This window comes from Pelodiscus sinensis, chromosome 6, assembly GCF_052426305.1.
Source record: "Pelodiscus sinensis isolate ZL-2025 chromosome 6, ASM5242630v1, whole genome shotgun sequence".
NCBI lineage: Eukaryota > Metazoa > Chordata > Testudines > Trionychidae > Pelodiscus > Pelodiscus sinensis.
Window position 1 is genome coordinate 9,932,257 of NC_143057.1, and position 21,120 is coordinate 9,953,376.

The following is a 21,120-nucleotide window of genomic DNA, read 5'->3' on the forward strand; positions in this document are numbered from 1 at the left end:
TAGAAGCCCTTGTTTGGGGGCGGGGAGGCGGTGTACGTACGCAGGGCCTAGTGTGACAGGGCTCCCATCCTTATGGCGAGACAAACACTGGAGAGGAAGACCACACCTCCAGCACTGCCTAGCTCGGTACAAAACAGCTCTAATTTGGGTTTAGAGCCTCTGTACCTTGCTTTCCCTTCTAGTTACAGGGGGAAGAGTTTGTCTAAAGGTGGGAGAAGGGAGTGGAGAGTCAGGCCCCTGGCGTTCCATTTTTCTAGTAGCTCCATCACTGACTTGCTGCGAAACCTGGAGCAAGGCAAAGGTGGCAAAATGTTCAAAGTTAAGGTGTCTACGCAGGGTGCCTGACCTTAAGCACCTGAGCTACAGGAGCCCTCCCTTACAAATGTGATGTATCCATTTCCCTCCGAGCTCAACTACTTCTCATATACTGTTAGCTCTCCAACGTTATGGTCTATTTTTAGCCCTTTCTCTAATCTCTCCCCAGTAGAACTTCCTCGTGCTGCAATTTCATGCACATTTTGGAGCTGGAGCCCTTGACAGACCTTAACAGCAGCAGCTTCAAGCAGGGGGCTTGAGAGGTGGTTCTTTATTTCACTTTCAATTCCACTTCTTCAGTCTCGCCTTGCTGGCCTTCCCTTCCCCTTTGTGCTCCCACATTTGCTGCTTTGTGACACCAGTGCCTAAGGCCAAGGGTATTATACGAGATCTGTTTCAGCGCTAATGAGATCGTGTCTGTTTCAGAAGCTAGACTCAAGGATTAGAGAGGAGAGGAAATTTCCTTTCTGGGAACATTTCGAGTATGATCAGCTACAGCAGGGCTACACAACACGCAGCCTGTGGGCCGAATGCAGCCTGCGGCCCGTTTGTTTGCTGCCCGTGGTGCAGTTTGGGTTTACGCAGGACTCAACACATGGCTCGTGGGTGGGATCCTTTGAACATGGCCTCCACGAGGAACATGCTCCACAATGGCGAGCCAATGTTATGGTCTTCTGTTGCTATGTGTTTTAATAGTTAAATTCCTGCACTGTCATTGCTCATTAAAAGTGCTGTCATACAGGTGGAAATCGGGTAACTATTGCATTTTAGTAATATCAGCAGAACTGACTTAACTGGGACCTGTGTTGTGTCATCTTGCCTTAATCTTTGTATTCATGCCCGTCAGTGTGAAAGAAGCTATTTGCATGTATGTGCATCCGCACTTAAGTTGCGGCCCTCGGCACGTGCCATGAGTATTATTGTGGCCCCCGGAGCTTCCAGTGTTGAATAGCCCTGAGCTACAGAAATGTTTCGTGACACAATCAGGAAGTCTCAGAGGGGTAGCTGGGTTAGTCTGTAATTGAAAAATAACAAACGAGTGGTCCTGCAGCACCTTAGAGACTAACAAAAAATGCAGATGGCATCATGAGCTTTTGTGGGTGGGAACCAGGAAGGTAACACCCCAGATTCTTAATGCACTTAGCGGTGCTGCTGGTGCTTCATCTTTGGCAGTGCCCAGCATGAAGAGTTAAATATAAAAACCTGCCTGTCTAAAACCTGGCAAAGCAAGGAAATGCAGAATGAGCCTTGTGGAGCCTGATCCAAGACCCCTGATGTCAATGGAAAGACTCCCGTGAAGTATGATCAGCTGAAAAAGCTACAACACTTTCAGTCATTGCTAAGACATGGTCTCTAGTTGGAAGTTGTCGTATGCAGGCCCATGGACGGAGGAGGGGGCAGCTGCCCCAGGGCATAGTGATTTAAGGGAACCCAGGGCTCCTGGTCACCACCAGGATTACTGCAACAACGGTGGCAGCCAGAGGCCTGGGCCCTTTAAATCATTGCCAGAGCCCAAAGGGTGCGCTCTGGGCACGTGCTCTGGGCAGCACTGAAGGGCGGGCAGGCTGTCTGGGGGGAGACTAGCCCCTGCCCCGTCCGCCTGAGCCACCTCCCCTGCCATCTTGCAAGTCTGTCAGACACCCTGATCGTATGCATCGTGATCCCCAGTCATCCCTTTTCCCCTGCACAGAGCACACGTTATCGGGCTTGGCATCTAGGGTTCTGGGCTAGTTGTGGGGAGGAATCCTCCCCCACAGGCCATGGGGCAGCTGTTCTCTGGTGCTTCAGCAGCTCTTGCCATTCCCCTGCCCTGATGCAGTGGAAGGCAATTGCCACTGTGAGAAGGGGACGATTTGAGCAGTGCTAGGGGCAAAGTGGGTGAATGGCCAGATGATCCAGGCTTACCCAGGTCCAGTTTGGGATGGCAGAGGCGGTAGCGCTCCCCTTGCTCAGACTGAACTGGGCAACGTAAGGGCACCCCCATCCCATAGCCCTTCAGGGTTGTGAACTCCAGCCCTCTGACCCCACTGCATGCCCCAAGGAAAGCCTGATAACACCAGCTCTGTGCCAGGAGGAGTGAATTCCACCTTCACATTGCCCAGTGCATAGTACTAAGCATGGAACCAATTCAGGATTTCCACTCCCATGCGTGAGAAACAGGGCTGCTTTATAGCACAAATTCACTCTCTGCCACTTCCACTGCAACTGTCCATTACACACTTCCTTATAAAGATCTGGCACTCGGATACAAACACTAAGCCCAGGTCTACACTAGGACCTTAATCCGAAATAACCCCTCCCCCCTCCAAGTTTGAATTAGCAAGCGGCGCGTCCACACTACCACCAAGCCCGTTAGTTTGGAATAGCAGGCCGCGGAACTCGAACTCTATACTCCTGCTTTTCACGAGGAGTAACACTAATTCCAAACTTGTAAGTCTACAATAACGTTAGCGTGGACACGTTGGTGCTGCTAATTGAAACTAATAGGCCTCCGGGAGGCCTCCCGCAGCTCCCCAGAGTGTTTCCTGGGGCTCTGAATCTGAGGTAGCTCTTCCACATTAACGGAGCCTACCTCGGATTAATTTAGTTGCTTCTCTGTAGTGAGGGCACACAAGTTCGAACTTGTTAAAATGGGGAGTCTTTAAGTTGAATTTAGTAATTTTGAAATAATTTCCTAGCGTAAACATGGCCTAAAGGAAATAATCTTTTCTTAAATAACTTTTAAAATAGAACCTCTCCCCTGTCCGCCTTTCTCCCGATGCTTTTTTAAAAATGTATTTCCTGTGAACTATTCCCCTGCTGTGTTGATTTCAAGTAGCAAAAGATAGTATACCTCAGACACTTCCCAATGAATGCAGTGTAGTATAAATTGTAGTTGTTATTCTGACAACCACATAGACTTCAGAAATATTGCTGTAAACAATTACAGTGAGTTACCAAAGCGGCGAGGAGTCCTGTGGCACCTTATAGACTAACTGAAGTGTAGGAGCATAAGCTTTCGTGGGCAAAGACCCACTTCGTCAGATGACGAAGTGGGTCTTTGCCCACGAAAGCTTATGCTCCTACACTTCAGTTAGTCTGAATCCGCAAAAGCGGCGAGGAGTCCTGTGGCACCTTATAGACTAACTGAAGTGTAGGAGCATAAGCTTTCGTGGGCAAAGACCCACTTCGTCATCTGACGAAGTGGGTCTTTGCCCACGAAAGCTTATGCTCCTACACTTCAGTTAGTCTATAAGGTGCCACAGGACTCCTCGCCGCTTTTGCGGATTCAGACTAACACGGCTACCCCTCTGATAAGTTAGTTACCAATGTATCCTACAGTCCCACAGTAAATAGGTCAACTTTTCAAAACCAAGAATGTTTTTGTGAAGAATTAAGCCACCAATGAGAGTCCCTTATTGGATCTTCCCTCTTTGAGGTAAAACACATTATTTACCCATTAACATTGACTTATCTGTGCCACATAATATTGATGTTTCATGTACAATATTGTGACGGTCTTAAGTTCTTTTGTGTTCAGCTCCAAGTAAAGGATTTGAAAGTGGAAAAAAAAGCCAAAACTCAGAGACGAGACATGAGCCAGGATTTTGTGATGTACATATTCCCATTGCATGTAAAATAAAATGCAGTATTTCACTGTCATTGACTCTGACATGTAGAGCCCACAATTGTGCCATATGGATTTATGAGCCCCATAAGCATCCCATTGCTATCAACAGGACTGGAACTGTTCTTAAAGTTCTGCAAATACTTAAAAAAAAAAAAAAAAAAAAAAAAAGAGCTCTTAAATTAAATTTCGAAACAAACCACTTTTAAAGGAAAGTGGCCAAAACAAAAATGGCTTTTTTTCTGGCCAACTATTTGTGAATGGGACCAGAATTTACTAATCTTTTCAGTACCATGAAATATGTAGCCACATCTAGCCCCGAAAGGCCATGAAGTAAGGGTATGTCTACATTTGCACCCTCTTTCGAGAGGGTGATGCAAATGAAGACATTCGAATTTGCAAATGAAGGCATTATGGCAATTTCCAAAGTGGCTCCTGGCAAAAAAAAAAGATTGCCCGCCCCTGAGCTAGAGGCATGTACAATTGAGGAGAAGGCTGACTCAAGGGATGCTGTGGATTTTCACACATTCCATTTTCAGTGTAAAATGGGCATAGGGCAAAGAAGAGCTTCTCTTCCACCTGCAGCATGGAGCTTGTGCCTCGCCCCCTCGCATCTGGCTGCCTCTGAGACGGCTGCAAATGCAGACTCATAAATCGGCGAGTGCAGGGAGGGGCGGACGGTGGAGAGCACAATCACTCTAGACTGGTGGCTTTCAAACTTCGGGTTGTGGCCCAGCACTGGGTGGCAGAACGTCAGGCACTGAGTCTCACTGCGGCAGAGGATCAGGTGACCAGTGGGGGTGCGAAGGCAGTTCCCTGCCTGTCCCAGCACCGCAGACTGTGCTGTGCCCTGGAAGTGGCCCGAAACAGCTTTGGCTCCTAGGAGGAGAGGGCTCCGTGCACTGCCCCTTCCCCAAGTACTAGCTCTGAACTCCCATTGGCTGGGAACCTGCTGCTGGCTGCTTCTGGGGTGCAGCACGGACTGTGGTGCCTGGAGAGGCAGGAAGCTGCCTTAGCACCCCTGCTGCACTGCTGACCAGCAGCCGCTCAAGGTAAACCCCTCCTGCCCTTGCTCTGACTGCCACCCCAGCCAGGCCCCCTCTACACCCTAAAGCTGCCATCCTCAGCCTCATCCCGGAGCCCACATGCCACACCCTGGAGCCCACATGCCAGTCAAATTGTGGATGCCACAACCCAACATAATTTTCTCCAACTGGGTTCAGGAGAAAAAAAAAAGTTTGAAAACCGCTGGCCTAGGGAGTAGCCAGGCTGTGGCGGATCTCGTCTCATTGCATGCCCATTTCCATAGTGCATGCCATGGATGTTCTGCCTGGCTCAAGGTGTGAGCTATTCTTCTTGGTCACCATTTGTGATGCACCAATACTGCTACCTAGAGGCCAGGAGGCGACTTCTTACCCGACCCCTGTGTTATAGATTTGGAGAAACTCTTCCCAGTTAAGTAGCTTAATGAGCTAATTAAGTATGCTACAAACAGGGCCTGATCCTACCTGGCAATGTAGCCATGACGCCAGCCCACCCTCCCATGGTCCTAGGAGAGCTCCTCTCATTCTTCATGCTGCCGCAAATCCATCTTCTCAAATGTGGCTGCTTATTCGAATGGCCACAGGCATGCTGTTCCCCTGCTGCTAAGCCAATTCAGGGAGAGGTGGAGGATACAGACCGGCACCCCGCATCCAAGAGGGCAACTCATTTTCCTGTAGGTGGGAGCCAGCCAAGTTGCATACACTCCAGGTAGCTCTGTATGGAGCAAGGACCTGGAGCAGATGGGCATGCGGCACTGACTCCTGACTGCTTGTCACCAGTGTGAGAAAGCTGTGTGAGTTCTCCAGTGCAAATCCAAAGGTCTTCCAAAGCTGATGCACAAAGTGCAGGAGCAGGCGGCACCGGGACCGCCCGAGCAACTAGAGTGAGGCAGCCACAAATCTTTATTCCAGATGGCAGATGGTGTCAGGGTCCCTGACTCCTCCTGGACCGTCTGAGTGGACCAGACTTACTCACTGGGTTGTGAGTGTCAGGCGTTAGGAGGAGACAGGCTGTCTGCCGCTATCGATGGTATCACATCTCTGAAGGGGCAGAAAACACTCCCCTGCAAGCACTCTTTAGACCAGTGCTTTTCAGCATTTTCTCTCAGGACCCAGTTGAAGAAAATTGTTGATGCCCACGACTCAGCATAACTAGAATGTAGGCTGCTGGGTGGGGCGGAGGATGAGAGTTTTGGGGCATGCTGCAATTTCATCCACATTTTCATGTGGGCTTCTCCCCCTCACTGATGCATAGTGCTGCAGTGCCCAGGGAAACTGAGGCACAGAAATCACTGCAGAGCAGCACAGGACAGTAGGAATCGCATACAGCACAATCAAGCAAACAGTGAATGCAAAACTAGTGTGAACACACAGGACTACAAGAGTGGACAAAATCCCCCCTCTGTCAGATGACCATAAAAACAACTGCTTGATTCCCAGCACCTGCCATTACAAATTAAGCACTGCACAGACCCAAACCACAAAAGTTCAGGTCTGGGTGCAAACTTTCCCCAACGTTTGGACCTAAGGTTTTGGTTGACACTTGTCTCTCCTGAAAGACTAGGATGAGAGTGGGAAAAGAAAAAACCAGAAAGAGAGGGTATTCTGCTGCAGTCTGACCACAACTCCCCTGGGCCGCTTACACACAAGGCCAAAATCAGTTGCAACTCACAGTAGGCTGTCCAGATGTTCATATTCTGAGCACCTTTTGGTTTTAATCAGCAGCTAATGGTTGACACGTCATTCAGCTTCAGAATCAGAGGACTCATTCATGCCATTCAGAGCTACTCCTTCCAGCTCTGCAGACTCTGGCAGCCATAGCTACTTTGGCTGGCACTCCTCGCAGCTGTTAAGTGCTGGAGACTCGTTTTTTTTCCCCTAAAGTGCGGACTGAGATTCTGAAGCACCAGCTGATGCACCAACTCAGCACGAGACAGCCCACTGTGGAAATGGCTGACCCTACCTGGCAGCAGTCAGTCAAAGTCTCAGCCAATTCCTGCCAGTTGTCCTTCCCACAGCAGTCCCGAACCTCAGCTCTAAGACTTGCACTACTGGTAGCCATTCTAGGAGGCTGTATTTTTGCCACACGTGTTTCCCTCCTCACTCCATTCTCTCCTCTCTCCCTCTGCAACAACCTTGGCTCCCGACTCCCCTCCACCTACTAATTCGCCTTCCTGGCCACCTGGTGCCAGAGCCCTTATATCCCATCCCTTCCTGCTACCTCAGGCCCTGCTCCAGAAACCTCCTTTGCTCTGTCCCGCCTTATCCCTCCCTCCCCCTCACTACTGTTTGGTTCCCTCCCTGTATAATCAAGATGCCGATTTGGAATGCTCACCCATGAGCAGTCAATAACCACTAGCTATCACCCAGCATATCCCCAAGCAATGGTGGGACCCCATCCCTAATCTGTGTGAGCACGGGTCTGGTATAGAAACCCAGAGAATATTGTGATACAGAGCAACAGTGCCCATTCATCAACCTGACCTCCCCAGGGCCAGTGCTGCATGCCCCTGTACGCAAGCCATGGTCAGTTTAAACCTGTCTCAGTGCACCCCAGTGTGCAGTAATGACACGGACCATTGCATCAAACAGCAGACTCAACAGGAAATGAGCTCCACCCACTGACTGACTAAGCCATCAGCAAAGGCCTCCCTTCTTAAGGCTGCAGTTCATGTAGCCCACAAGGCAAGGGAACGCCTTGACTCAAAGCTCTGAGTGACTTAAGAATGAAGCCTTCCGCCATCAGGAAAACGGGGAGGGAGGAGTGGGTAGGTGGGTTTTGTACAGGGACACAGAAGAACCCTACTGGTTAAAGCTATGGACTCTCTCTCTCAGCAAGAGCAGAATTCTGTCTCTAATCACCGCCCTGTGGTGCCCACTTTCCCCTTGAGCCGCTCTGGAATATACAGATAACCTGTTGTTTAAGCCATTCACAGATTTACTCAATAATCACGTCGAACCATTCAATGAGCAGCCAGACTGGGTCAGACCAAAGGCCTGTTTAACCCAGTGTCCTATCTGCCGACAGCAGCCAATACCAGGTGCCCCTGAGGGAATGAACAGAACAGGGAATCTTCGAGTGATCCCTCCCGTCACCCACCTCCAGAGGAAGAGAGGTGAGGACACCATCCCTCCCCATCCTGGCTAGTCGCCCCACGTAGTACCTCTAGCATCTAGCTAACCCCTTTCAATACGAGGGGAGGAACTGAAAGAAACCTGGAACCTATAAGGATGCTTCAAACCCGCAGATGATATCGGGTGTCCTACCTCACCTCTTCTGCCCTTCCCCTCCAGAAGGGTGAGTGTTTGTGATGGAGGCTGGCCTGTGGAGAGGACTCCTCTCCTGACAGCCCCACAGACTCTCACTTTCCCACCTGGCCTGGCTAGGTCCAGCTCCTCTCCTTTAGTCAGAGCCTGCTTTGGATTAATTGCCTTTGGCTGTTTTAAATGCCCTGAATTAGAGCTGACTCCACCCTGAGACAACTCTCTAGCTGTTGCCAAACTTCCAGCACTTTCGACTAGGCTGTTGTGCACCACTGTGCAGCACGTTCTTTCACCGCTACGGGGTGCAGGCTCTTGCAGTCACCTCCCCCCACTGGGGAGATTAGCCTGAGCAACAGCACACCCTGCCCAGATAGCCCAGTCAGACCAAACACAAATATCCCAGTTGCTGTGAATGACAAAGGCAGGCACAGAAGGGATTCTACTCACCAGCGGGGCGCCTCCTAGTGGCTGGTCAGAGCAGGAGCACTCCCTCAGCCCCCTTCCACTGGTTGCTCACGGTGTGGCCCCTCGCTCCCTCCTGACTCTGCCCTCCCGCCCGGTCACTTTCAGGGTAACAAGGTCCCACTGGACAAGCTGTCCAGATGCCACCTCAGTCATCTGTCCCGTATCTCCAACTCCTTTGCCACTGCAGTGGCTGGAAGGGTAACCCAGGCCTGCCCTCAGGATCTTTCCAGGATCCGGCCCTGTGGCCAGCAATCCCAGTCCACACACTATCAGATCCCATTTCTGTTTCTCTGCACTTCTTCTTACCACCTTCTCTCTGGGCTTACCTCAGGAGAGTCCTCTGCTTCCCAGGGCTCCTCCACCTTTCTCACTCTCTTGCCAAGCTTCCAGTTCAGGGCAAGACCCCAGGACTGCCTCTCCCTCAGATCTCCTCCTTGCTCTTAGCCACCTCTAGGCAGTGCCTGCAGACGTCCTCTCTGCAACTTCTTACTACATTAGCTCCCTGGCTAATACTAACCACTCCCTGCTCACCTGGGCTTTCTGCTCAGTTAAGCCTGGTTCTGCCTGCAGGTGCAGCCAAGTACCCTAACTGGCCGCCCAGGCCCAGATTAACCCCTTCCCGGCCTGTTTGGAACACAAAGCCCATCACAGGCAGTGTCTTGCCTGTGCAAATTGACTAACAGCTTGCTCAGCGCTTTCTTTTGTCCCATAGGAAGCACCAACAGTGCTACAACCCACAGTTCAGGGCTCCTGGGCCCCTACAGATGTGATCTCTGGCAGGGAAGTGAGAGACCAGGTGGTCCACGTTTTTTTCCTGTGCTCCCTTTCAGAGATTCCTATTTCATGCGCAGCCCCCTCTTTCCAAGGAGTGGTGCTCAGTACCCCTGGGGGCCAGGGCTGGGACGGAGGGGTGCCTGGGACCCCCAGGAGGAAGTGAGGGAGTGCTCACGCCATGGCAACTGAAGCCGCCCACTCTCTGCAGCAGTTGGGCAGTGTCAGCTGCCAGGACCTGTCTCCCTGCCCATCTCACTCCCTACTCTGGGGACACTCCCCGTGCGGCCTCAGACTCCCCACTCACGCCCAGCAGAGGAGGATGATTCCGGTTGCTCTCTGTCGCAGAGGGGGAGCAAGACAGGCAGGGACCACTGACATGGAGTCCCATCCCTTTTCCCTGCTGGACAGGGTCCGTGCTTGATCCCAGCCCTCCAGCAAGGCCCATCAGTCTTCATTCCCCACCCGATAACCGAGTCTTACCCATCCAGAGGGGGGTGCCCTGCACTTAGGGAACCTCTGCCTTACGTCTTCTGCATCACAAATAGGCACAGACCCTGCAGCCCTCCGGTCTGCCCAGTGGCTAATGGGGAAGGGGCTGACCATGTCAGACCTCACTCTCTCTAGTCACTAGCGTAGAACCTGCATTCACCAAGCCCGTAATCCCACTGTTGCACCCGGACTTGCAGAGGACTCATTCCAGGGCTGCCCAGAGAGTTTACTCACATCCGGCTGTGGTAGAATAGGTCCCCGACAAGCTGCTGTGTGGGCCCTGTAGCATCCTGTTCAGGGATCCAACACAGGTCGGCATCTTCAGAAAGATGAGCAGCTTCAGGCAAGATTTTCAGCAGCATTAAAAAGCGGTTGATAACTGACTCGGTGCCAGAGTCACTAGGACACCAATGTCCTTGGCTCTGTGTGCCCAGCTGGTTCCCTGGTTTTATGCCTTCGAGCTGCGCTCCCCTAGACACTAAGCTGTGTGTTCTCAAAATGCTTTTGTATCTCTGCAGAGCTGTTATACCTTTGCAGGCTCACACACAACACCCCCATGGACAAAGCTAAAGGCAAAATCTGGCTCGCAGCCCTTGTACAGACAGACAAGCAATGATCCAGGCTTTAGCTCAATGGCTTTGATGACGCCTTCACCATAAGACCGTTAACTTTTTTTTTTCATTTTCGCCCATCTGGATAGAGGGATTAAGTGGCATGTTCCAAAACTGAAGCACACCTTCTTGCAAACCTGCTCATCTGTAGAAATGTGCAGAAATAGGTTATAGATATAAATGAATACACATATCAGGAGTCAGTATATGAGCAGAAGAGAGAAATCAAAGAAAATACAAGAAAATCATTTGTGCTTGTTGTGCTCTGAAGTAGGACTGGGAAGATTTCCAGTGCATTAAAGCAGAAAGCAATGGCTAGGTCACTTTCTATATATTTTGTAAAATACACATGAAGCAAATAGAAGCATTAGAATATTTTAGGTCAATATGCTAGGAGTGTTTAAAAAACCCTCCGTGTATTAAATATATTTATTCCTTTAAAAAAATCCGTGTTACTAACTATAATATTTGAAGCTATCTGTCACCTTGACTCTTACATTGTATTGAGAGAAAGTGAGAGACACAGAGGATGTGTCTTGACTGCAGGGTTTTTTTTGAAAAAAGTAGCCTTTTTTCGAAAAAACTTCACCTGCGTCTAGACTACAGCCATGTTCTTTCAAAATTAAATAGAAAGAATGCGGCTTTTCTTTCGATGGCGGTACTCCTCATTTCACGAGGAAGAACGCCTTTTTTCGAAAGTGCTCTTTCAAAAAAAGGTGTTCTTGAATGCAAACAGGGCTTTTTCGAAAGAGAGCATCCAGACTGCGTGGGTGCTCTTTTTCGAAAAAGCGACTCGCTTTTTCGAAAGAAGAGGTTGCAGTCTAGATGCTCTTTTTCGAAAGAAGCTTTTTTGAAAGTATCTTTTGAAAAAGCCTCTTTCGAAAGAGGCTCGCAGTCTAGACGTAGCCAGAGAGAAAAAGAGTCAGACAGAAAACAAGTACCAGGGATTGGGAGGAGGGCAGTGATGTGTGCATGGAAATTCTTCCTTGCATCATGGAATATCTGTGAAAAAGAAGATAAATGTGCTTCAGAAAGAAAATGATAAACTACTCTGTGTTTTATTACTAGATTGAAAGGCAACGTCTGAGTGTTACTGAAAATAAATTGTATGTTAAATTCTTCCTGTAACTGTCATTTCCAATCAGCCAGGATATCCGGATTGGAGGATTTGAAAGATGTTGTTCAAATAGAATGTTTGGAAAATTGACCCCCCCTCTGCTACTGTGATTGACGGGGAGATTCAGCCAATCAGCGAAATGCTCTTTTTCCATATTGCCAGTTACTTATTAATTTTTATAACAAACTTTTTATTACTCTCACCTAATTTATCTCTGGTTAACACCACTTAAATCAATGTCAAAATCTCCTGGCAACCCAGCTCCTTCCCCACATTTGCTACCCTTCTAACCTGCTCTGCATTCATTTCCTTCTGCTTACATCAAACAGCATTTACTCCATTATACTGTCTTATACAATGAACTTAGACGTTGTTACTTCTGGCTCTTGGTGACAGGTACACGTGAGTATATGTACCCCCCGCACACACATTTCCACATGTCTAGGGAGCTGGTATGTTGTTAATAACTTGTATGAGGACTCACTGCCACACAGAAGGCTTTGAGTTGTCTAACAGCAGAGTATTTTTTAGAGAATCTAAATAAGGCATAATAGAGACTATCTGGGTGAGGTGATATCTTTTATTGGACCAACTTCTCGTGGTGGAAGGGACAAACTTTTGAGATTCACGGAGCTTTTCTTCAGGACTGGAGAAGATATCCAGATTGCTCTGGGAAGTGTGTCCTTGGTCCAATAAAAGCTATCACCTCACTCTCCTTGTCTCTCTCCTCAATTGGACTCAACACGGCTACAACAACATTGCAAATAAATAATAATAAACAAGAAGGATTAAAATTAGCATTCTGAGTGTCTAAAAGGCTGCCAAACAACAAAAAGCTTTCTTAATTAAACGGACAGGATTTCTTAAATTAACTTGAAAAAACAAGTTGCTGGAACAAAACTAAAAACACTGGTTCGCTTTAATCTAGACCCAGGGGAGTCACTACACCAACCCAGATGCTTTCCTGGCATCATGTCCTTGCATGTCCAACCACCAAAAGGACACTCTTTAAAAAGGAAACACTGTGCAGAGACAAACACACGTCTGGAATAGAGATAGTGCTCTAATCTGCATAACATACATGTTGACCTAGTGCCTTGGCACTGAGGAACTTAAAAGCCCCTGGACTTTGTCATCAGGATTCAGGATTCCCAGAACATGCTGCTGCAAAGGAAGTTCTGCTAGTAAACCCAGATCTCTTGACTATAAAGCACTTAGGTCTATCATCCCAGCTTGATTAGGAGTTTAATGCACATAACTCCGAAATGGGAGTAATTCCCAGCCTTGCCAAGACTTTAGTGCATTTGGATATCTCGGTGTTGGTGGGCCCTACTTGAGACACTTGAGAAGGGCCTGAATAAACTCTCTGAAAACAGGGAGGTGGGTTGTTAGAATTGCTGGGCCCTTGGATAAGGTGGGGGAAGGTGGTGGCTCTGTTTCCAGAAGGGGTGTGGCCTCAGGTAAAAGGGGCAGGGCTTGGGCCACCAGCACTCAGTGCTGCATTGCGCCACGCCCTCTCAGCCACCCCTCAGTGCTGCACGGGGCTCCCGCGAGGATTTAAAGGGCTGCAGGAGCAGCAATGGCAGCCAGGAACCCTGGGCCCTTTGGAATTGCCAAGCTCCAGGGCAGCTGTCCACTTCGCCCTCCTCCCATCTGCAGGCCTCTCGGAAAAATCAGACCCCCAAGATGATCACCCAAGACACAGGGCTCTTGCTAGTCACTTATGATCTTTGAAATCCGTCACCACGGTGCCCAACACATCAAGAGCAGGACACAGCCCTTAGGAAACGAAGACGATCGATTTGGAAGAGGGCAAACTAAAAAAAAATAATCACTGAACAAATGAACCTTGTTCATCTCCTTTTTAAAGCAGAGCATTGTGCAGTGGCCCTGGTTCAAAAGTCAGCATTTGCCACCTGTGGGGATACAGCGATAGAAGAGGAATTTTAATGGCAACTTTTCCATAGGGAATCACATGAAATATACATTGAAGATCTTTCTGTCTGACTTTCTGAAGGGCGTCTACATTAGCAGCATTCTGAACAAGCACAGAGCAGAACCCAGAATATGAGCAAGCGAGCCCTTTGGAAACCTAAAACGCATTCCCCTGTATGCGGTGACAGCACAAAGCTGACCAGAAACCAGCCTAACAGGCCACTGGGGTTTCCTGTTTTGGGCGGGAAAGTGAGTATGGCCTGGTTGCCTCTGTGCCCCATGATCTCTGGCTGCTGGAAGGGCCAAATGGGGCTCTCAGCACCCAGGATAAATTGAAGTGGCTGCAAGCACCTTAATCGGTGCCAGGGACGGGCCCAGCATCCGAGCGGCCTCAGGAAGGAGTGTGGTGAAAAGCCACCTTCCCCCCACTCCATTTGTGCTGGGCGCTCCTTGCCACAGCTCGGCACCAGCACCACAGTCTCCCAAGGAACAGAGCTTTTGGGCAGTAACTTCACCCGTGGCCTGCTCCGCATTCCTTGCTCTGGCACAGCGCCCAGCTCTGGGGCTTTCACAAACACCAGCAGATGCACAAATGCAGCTTGTCGCTATTTGGGTTCTATGTGTGGCCCACAAGACACTTTGTTTACCGTTGCCCATGTGCAGGGTTGCCAGATCCTGCTGGTTTTCAGCCACTTAGGTTTTTTCCTACTAGTGTTAGTAAAATGATACACATGTCAAGCCAGGGCACGGGAAATGAGGTGGATGCTGATGGCACACAACAGTGACTGTGAGAGCCGTGCACTCCCGCTGCATCCAATCAAAGCACTGCTGTTCCATCAGCACTGCCCCCACACATGCTAGGTACCCAAGTGCAGTTAGCAAAACTGCCCTATCCTGGGAGCCTGTCTTGGTTACGACAATCTTGTGGCCCACTGAGATGAAGGGCCACTCATGCAACCCCCTCACTAGCCTAGGTTGTCCCTCACTGATCTAATATGAGTTTGGACTCACAATATGTAGGGTTGCCAGGTGTCCAGTATTGGCCCGGACACTCTGGTATCTGCCTGGACAGTCCAGTAAAAAAAAAAAAAACAGAAAATACTGGACATGTAAAATGGGACATTCCTCCCCTGCCGTGTCTGGGAGGGGGTGGAGGAGCATGGAGCATAGAGATTTCAAGGTGCAGTAGTGACTCTTTTTTTGTGTTCATTTTTTTTTCCTCAGCCAATTTTTTTCCCCCACCATGTTCGGTATTTTTTGTGAAAGTATCTGGCAACACTATCAACATGGAAAAATTAAATTGCAGTCCCCTCTGATACCATCTTAGTACTTCCATTTATTCCTGCTTTTGGTCTAGAATGATACTAATTTGCTGCTACACTCTGGCCTGAAATTCTTTGGGAAGTGTAACTTTGTGAATGCAGAAGAAATGCAAGAGTGACAGCATGGCCCAGGGGATAAGGCACTAGATTGTGACTCCAGAGACCTGGATTTTATTCCTCCTGATCTGTGGTCTGACCTTGTGGAAGTCAGTTCCAATCTCTGTGCCTTTTAAACTTCTCATTTCTTGTCTATTTCAATTGCAAGCCATTTGCAACATGGACAATGTATGGGCACTGCCCAGCATCCTGTAGCCCCAATCTCATATGAGGCCTCTATACACCACTATAACACAAATAACAATAACCTGAGCCTATATTTGATACTTTTAAAAATTAAATTTATTTGAATCAGTAACAGTGGCTCCAGTATCATTAATTCTAAAGGTTAAAAGACAAAATGAAAATCTTTTACGGACTGTACCACAGAGAAACTTTAGGGAATAAGCAAATAATTTTTTAAAATTGATTATAAACTATCAAAAGAAAAAACCCCTAGAGATTCTGCTTAAACACCCCTAGAGATTCTGAAATATTTAGTCACTTTTCAGATTTTGCAAAGATGAATATTGCTTTTATTTCAGAGCAAATACTGATAATAAATCAGAACAGAGCCACAAAACTGTCTAACATAAGAACATAAAAAAAGACATTGTTAAACAAGATCAAGACAGATTTTCCTTCACAAAAGCATTAGGTAATTTTTTTTTCAGTTCATAGGGTAGCGTTTTCTCACACAATCTCTAGAAAAAGCTTAGTGGTACACAGGGGCATTATGGGTGAAGTTCTCTGAAGTGTCAGGTATCAGATGGATAGGCTAAAGGCAGGATAACACGCTGGGTGATTCACTGCCAGTTTGAGCTTATATGGCCTTCACTGCTCTGTTTGCTTTTCAAATGTAGATAATACCAAAGTTTGCAAAACACAAAAAGCTTATCTTCACTGCTAGCAGATCAGAAACAGGATAAATACTTTCCTTGGATAATACAGGTTCACATGGTAGGACAGAGGAACATCATTTAATTCAAATTATGGCTATTAATGCCATGAGTTTTGTATGAGTGTGTGGGGAGGGAGAAATCTATACTAGTACTAAAAAAAATTATTAGCACTAATCACTTTCAAAGCAAAGAAGTAGGATTTTTCCTTATCAGATAATACTTGTGAATTAGTTTCTCTTGATGGAGAGAGTTCTAGAACACAGTAATGAAATGCAATTTTTCTGTCCCAAGGGAGTTCTGAAGAGAATTAACAAAATGTTAACCAAATTCTGCTATAAGCAGTCACATTTAGCTCAGTGCAAATATTCAGCCTTATCCACTAATGGGCAAAGAAACTGGTGTTCAGTTATAACTAACGCAGATTTTAAATTAAGCAAAGAACTGAAGAACAAAAGCTTCCATTCCACTAATGCAACTAGACTGCACAGGTGAGAGTTTCCAAGGCAAAAAGGAGAATTAGGTGAAAGTCAATGGGAACCTACTGTCCCTTTGTGCAATTGGAAATCTCTCCCCTAATACTTTTAATAGTGACGCTTTCTCCCAGTGCCTGATCCTGGAAATTGCAGAGCAACATCAGCTCTCAAGGGAGCTGCAGAAGTGCAGTATCTTTGAAGATTAGGCCACCGAGTTAGGTGCTGGTTGTGGATTGAAAAGCTGGACTTTACACACCTAGATTTGAAAACTTTGCCATTAAAACTGACGTTTCCAAGAGTAAATTCTTCAGCCCTGCCCTGAACCTTGGGGTACCATTTCTATCTGGGCAGAGGTGTACTATGCTACTAATCTGTCAGTATTTTGCACTGACTGTGTAGAGGCGCAATTGACTGCACAAAAGGTGCAAGGTGGATATGAGAGCCAAAAACAACAAAACAAAACAAAAAACTCTTTCAAAGGAAAAATAACCCTACTATATAAATAGAGCGTTTGCTTTTTCCAGTAATGTCCAGCTATTTGCTATAATGCCTTTGTGATGCTACAGCGTAACTGCATATACAGTCACTTACGGGCCAGACTCCTACATGAAGATTAGCTTCAGAGAACTGACAAAACTGAAATTCCCTTTCCCAGAGTCAGCCAAATAAAAGAGAATGATGTAAACTCAGAAGAGGTACAGTGTTTAGAGAAATGCAGGTTTTCTTTTAGACATCAGCACCAACAGTACTCCGAAATATACATCACGCTACATTGTATACGTCTCTGAAAGAAAAACAGCGTAACCAAAGGTCCTAATAGCTCTCCCACTACATTTACTAGGAATCTGATCATGACTAGTCATGAACATCTTCAACTCGCCCTGCAGACTAGTGGGAGTGAAGGGTACTTGGGCCCTACAGGATCAGGTCCTTAGTAAGGAACAGAAGGAGGAAAATAAGCTACACTGCTTATGACAAATATTTCCCTTGCTAACGCTGCTCTAGCTTTCCTGATCCAGTGAATGACTTTCTTAAAACTAAAACAACATTTAATGCTGTGCGCACACATTTAAAATACAAAAGTAAAACTATATTTTAGAACTCATGGATAATTAACATACTAGAAATCAAGTTCTTGCTAGAAATGTACTAGCAACGTGAGGGTGAATCTTCCAAAAATAAAGCCAGATTTTTTTTTTTTACTATTTGTATTCACGTAACTATAGGTCTTGAGCTATGATTTAAAGGCGTAACACAATCTTGGTATACAAATGCTTCTGTCATTTGCTTGATATGTCCCCTGATTCCATAATAATGTCACAGCTTTGTGATATATTGGAAGATGACAGCCGGATCATTTGTATTAGAACAATGAGCCATGCATGGTAAAACTCCGACTTCCCTAAAATAGGTGCAGGTCTTCCATGATGTATCTTCTTATGACATAAGGACTCGCTAAGCCTCCCATTTCAGTCCATAGGGATCTTCCCATTGACTTTAATGGCAGCTGGATTGAACCCTGAAAGTTTAGACCAAAATTTTACAAAAATGACTAGTGATTTTGAGTGTTTGGGTGCCCAACTTGAGACAATTTAAAGGAACCTGACTTTCAGACAATGCTGAGTAAGCATCCTCTGAAATCAGATCCTTTTGGGGGTCTCAAAAGCAGGGCACCCAAAATCACTAGTTGGCATTTTCTAAGAATGAAGACTTAACTTTATAAATGAATGTCTGAAAAAGCTGTCCTCAGATGATGCTGTAACCATGTTTGTTTGTTGTTCAATAAATCCAGGAATCACCACTAGCAATATTTACAGATCCAGTGTAAATTGCTGTATATTGGAAAAATATCCATCTTCATGGTATGAAACCCAGATGGGAAAAATCTAAGAACGGTTCACAAGAAAATAACCTTTGTATGGTAACTATGAAATAAAACATAGGCACTTCTGCTTCAAGAGTTACCAGTCTTTGATAATAGCTCCCTTCATCCAAGCCCGACTTGGGAGAAAAACCCACGATCGCACAGGTCACCCACTGCGTGGGACATATAGTTCTCAAAAGCTTGTTTGTACATGAATCTGACTTCATAAAATTGCCCCAGCTGACAATGGAGAGCAGGTGACAACCACCACAGAGAGCTGCCATAAGCAGGATCTTCCCTGACGTCACGTTGCTTACTTGTCCAAAGTAGGCTCTATCCATCAACCAAACAAAAAACAATATTTCCCCAGGAAATAGTTAATGTATCTGCCAATCTCTCTTTCCAGTTCTGAAAATTATTATTCAATAGCAACTTACTTTTTTCACAATGTACTAAAGCTACTGACCTACTGGGAGTTTTATTTCTGGACCAATTTAACGTGGTAGCTGTTGAGAAAAACCTGTGCTAAAAGGCACTGTAATTAACTGATTTCCTCACTCTTGTAGTATTCTTGTATATGCTGCAGTATATTGTCTCCGTAATAGAATATATATTAACATTCATTTGGAAAAGAGCTCATTTTTTTCTCAGTAGCAGCTGCTTCAATCAGGATCAAAGCGAGTTGTTAGCAGGTCAGCATCTTTCTGATGTCTATAGAGATCTGGCTACTGAAAGAAGTCCCCTTCTTGTCCAACTGACTGAACAAATGGATGGCGTTGGAACACGGATGTCAGACTTGTTGATAGGAGTTCAGAGAGCCAAACTTTCTGGAAGCCTGAGTGAATGAAACAAAAGTGAAGTTTTCACAGTGGTCAAGTTTGACTTTTTTAGCCAGCTTTGGGACAACCCCCCTCAGGGAGCGGAGACCCATCCTTTGTTCCTCGTACCACACGTTTCCCATGCCGCTAATCTCCTTCCGGGCAGTCAGGTAGAAAGGAGACTTGGCTTCCATCTGGGTTGGGGGCCGGTGGATGTACATGTACTTATAAAGGAGGCAGTAGGGACACAACTTGTGTCCTTTGGAGTGCTCGTGGTATATCTGGCCATAACACACTTTGTTGGAGCTCACCCTGTGTTCTCGTTTTACACTGTCTGTTCGGGCAAAAAAGGGCCTGTTTTGCGAATCTTTGAGTAGTTCAATGTCCCCGTACATTAAGTCTGCATGCTCCTGCAAAGTCCTCATGTTGAGGTACTGGCTGTTGTATTTCACCACAGTGGACAGTAGAGCAACTGGACTCTCATCACCCAAGCATCCCGTTCTCCACATCTCTTCTTCATCGGACAGGGAGAAGTAAACAATGTTGCGAGAGCGAGCGCCAGACATCCCAGCCTTGCTGAGCACCCGGAGTTTCTCCTTCAGCTTTTTGGTGGAGGAAGTGAAGGTGCTGCTGGTGATGGAAAATCCCACCCCAGCATTCTTCAAAATCCGGTCCAGGCCTCGGCGGATAGCATGCAGGGACGTGGCTAGGAAGTCTGATCCATCTGTTTTCTTCACAGTAATGTAGAAGTCCTCAAGGAGTTCATTCAGCTTCATAGCTGGGATCTGCAACAAGCAAAATACGAACGTCAGTGTTACTATATCCATGGGATTGAATTCTTTATCAGTGACAGGCCTGCACTGATAAGTTTGGATCGAGAGCCAAATTTTCCCAAACAGCAGTGACATTCCCATCTAGGCTATAGGTCTGAGCCATTGACCAGCAGAGAACTTCAGTTCTGGAGCTAGATCCAGATTCAAACTTCTCCAAAGCGTAGCGCTCGTTGGATCCAGAGCTGTGGTATAGGCCCATTTCTATTCTCTAGCTGTCAAGACAGCCTGCTTCTGGACAATAAAACATGCTACTAAGTGGGAAGAACCAAGTTCAAGATCATTTTTACACTCTGCACAGAAGGGTGCAAGATACAACATGCTCCTGTCTTCCCGACACACATGGAGTAACTTTGCTGTTTTGGAAGAGGAAGGGTGCGTATTTGCATCACTACAAAGAGAATACAAAGCTATAGAAGCTGTACAAATAGGAATGGGAAATGAGGCTATGTGGAGAAAAAAAGGTGGCATAGAATAAAAAAGTGGAGGTCCTTAGCACTGCCCTGCTAGGGAGCTTTGGGGAGATGAGGACCTCGTCAGTATTAGGGCACCAGGATTAATGTGAGGTGAGAGAGCTGACAGGTTCTGATGTTTAGGGCCTTAGGTGATCAGATTACAAGGGTGAAAAATCAGGATGGGGGTGGGGAATAATAGGTGCTTATATAAGACAAAGTCCCAACTATTGGGTCTGTCCTTATAAAATCAAGATATCTGGGTCACCCTATTGAGGCCCCACCTACTACAACACCAGAATGCCAACCCCAGCAACTGAAGCAACAGAAGGTGAAATCTTGGCCACATTCAAGTCAATGGCAGTTTGCAGTTTTGCCCTTGACTTCACTGGGATCAGGATTTCACCTGACATGAATATATCCTGATGTTAGAAGCACAGGTGGAACCTCTCTGGTCCTGCAACATCTGTGGTCCGGCATGATGTTAGTTAGCCAGGTGTCCACTTATCATGGGTGTGGCCGAGTTTCCTGCGGTCTCATAAAGTTTGTTTACAGCCACCAGTCCTGGCTCTCAATGTTCTGTGCTGTTATTTAGCTCTAATTTAGCCCTAAACATCTTCTAAGAGCCCAGTAAGCAGTGGAAGTGTTGGTAATGCTGCTAGACAATATGGACCTCACATGGTCCAGCAAATTTTCTGGTTTGACACCAGCCAGGTCCTGAGGGTGCTGGACTAGAGAGGTTT

General features: G+C 46.9%; 1 protein-coding gene across 1 annotated transcript in view; it reads right to left on the reverse strand.

The window, feature by feature from the left end:
- Positions 1–15,305: 15,305 nt before the first annotated feature.
- Positions 15,306–21,120, reverse strand: part of KIAA1958 (KIAA1958 ortholog) — a 129,257-nt gene continuing 123,442 nt past the window's right edge. The window contains exon 4 of the mRNA XM_089779168.1: positions 15,306–19,880. Within this exon, the coding sequence (XP_089635294.1) occupies positions 19,068–19,880 (813 nt within the window). The 3' untranslated portion in view covers positions 15,306–19,067. The remainder of the gene's footprint in view (positions 19,881–21,120) is intronic.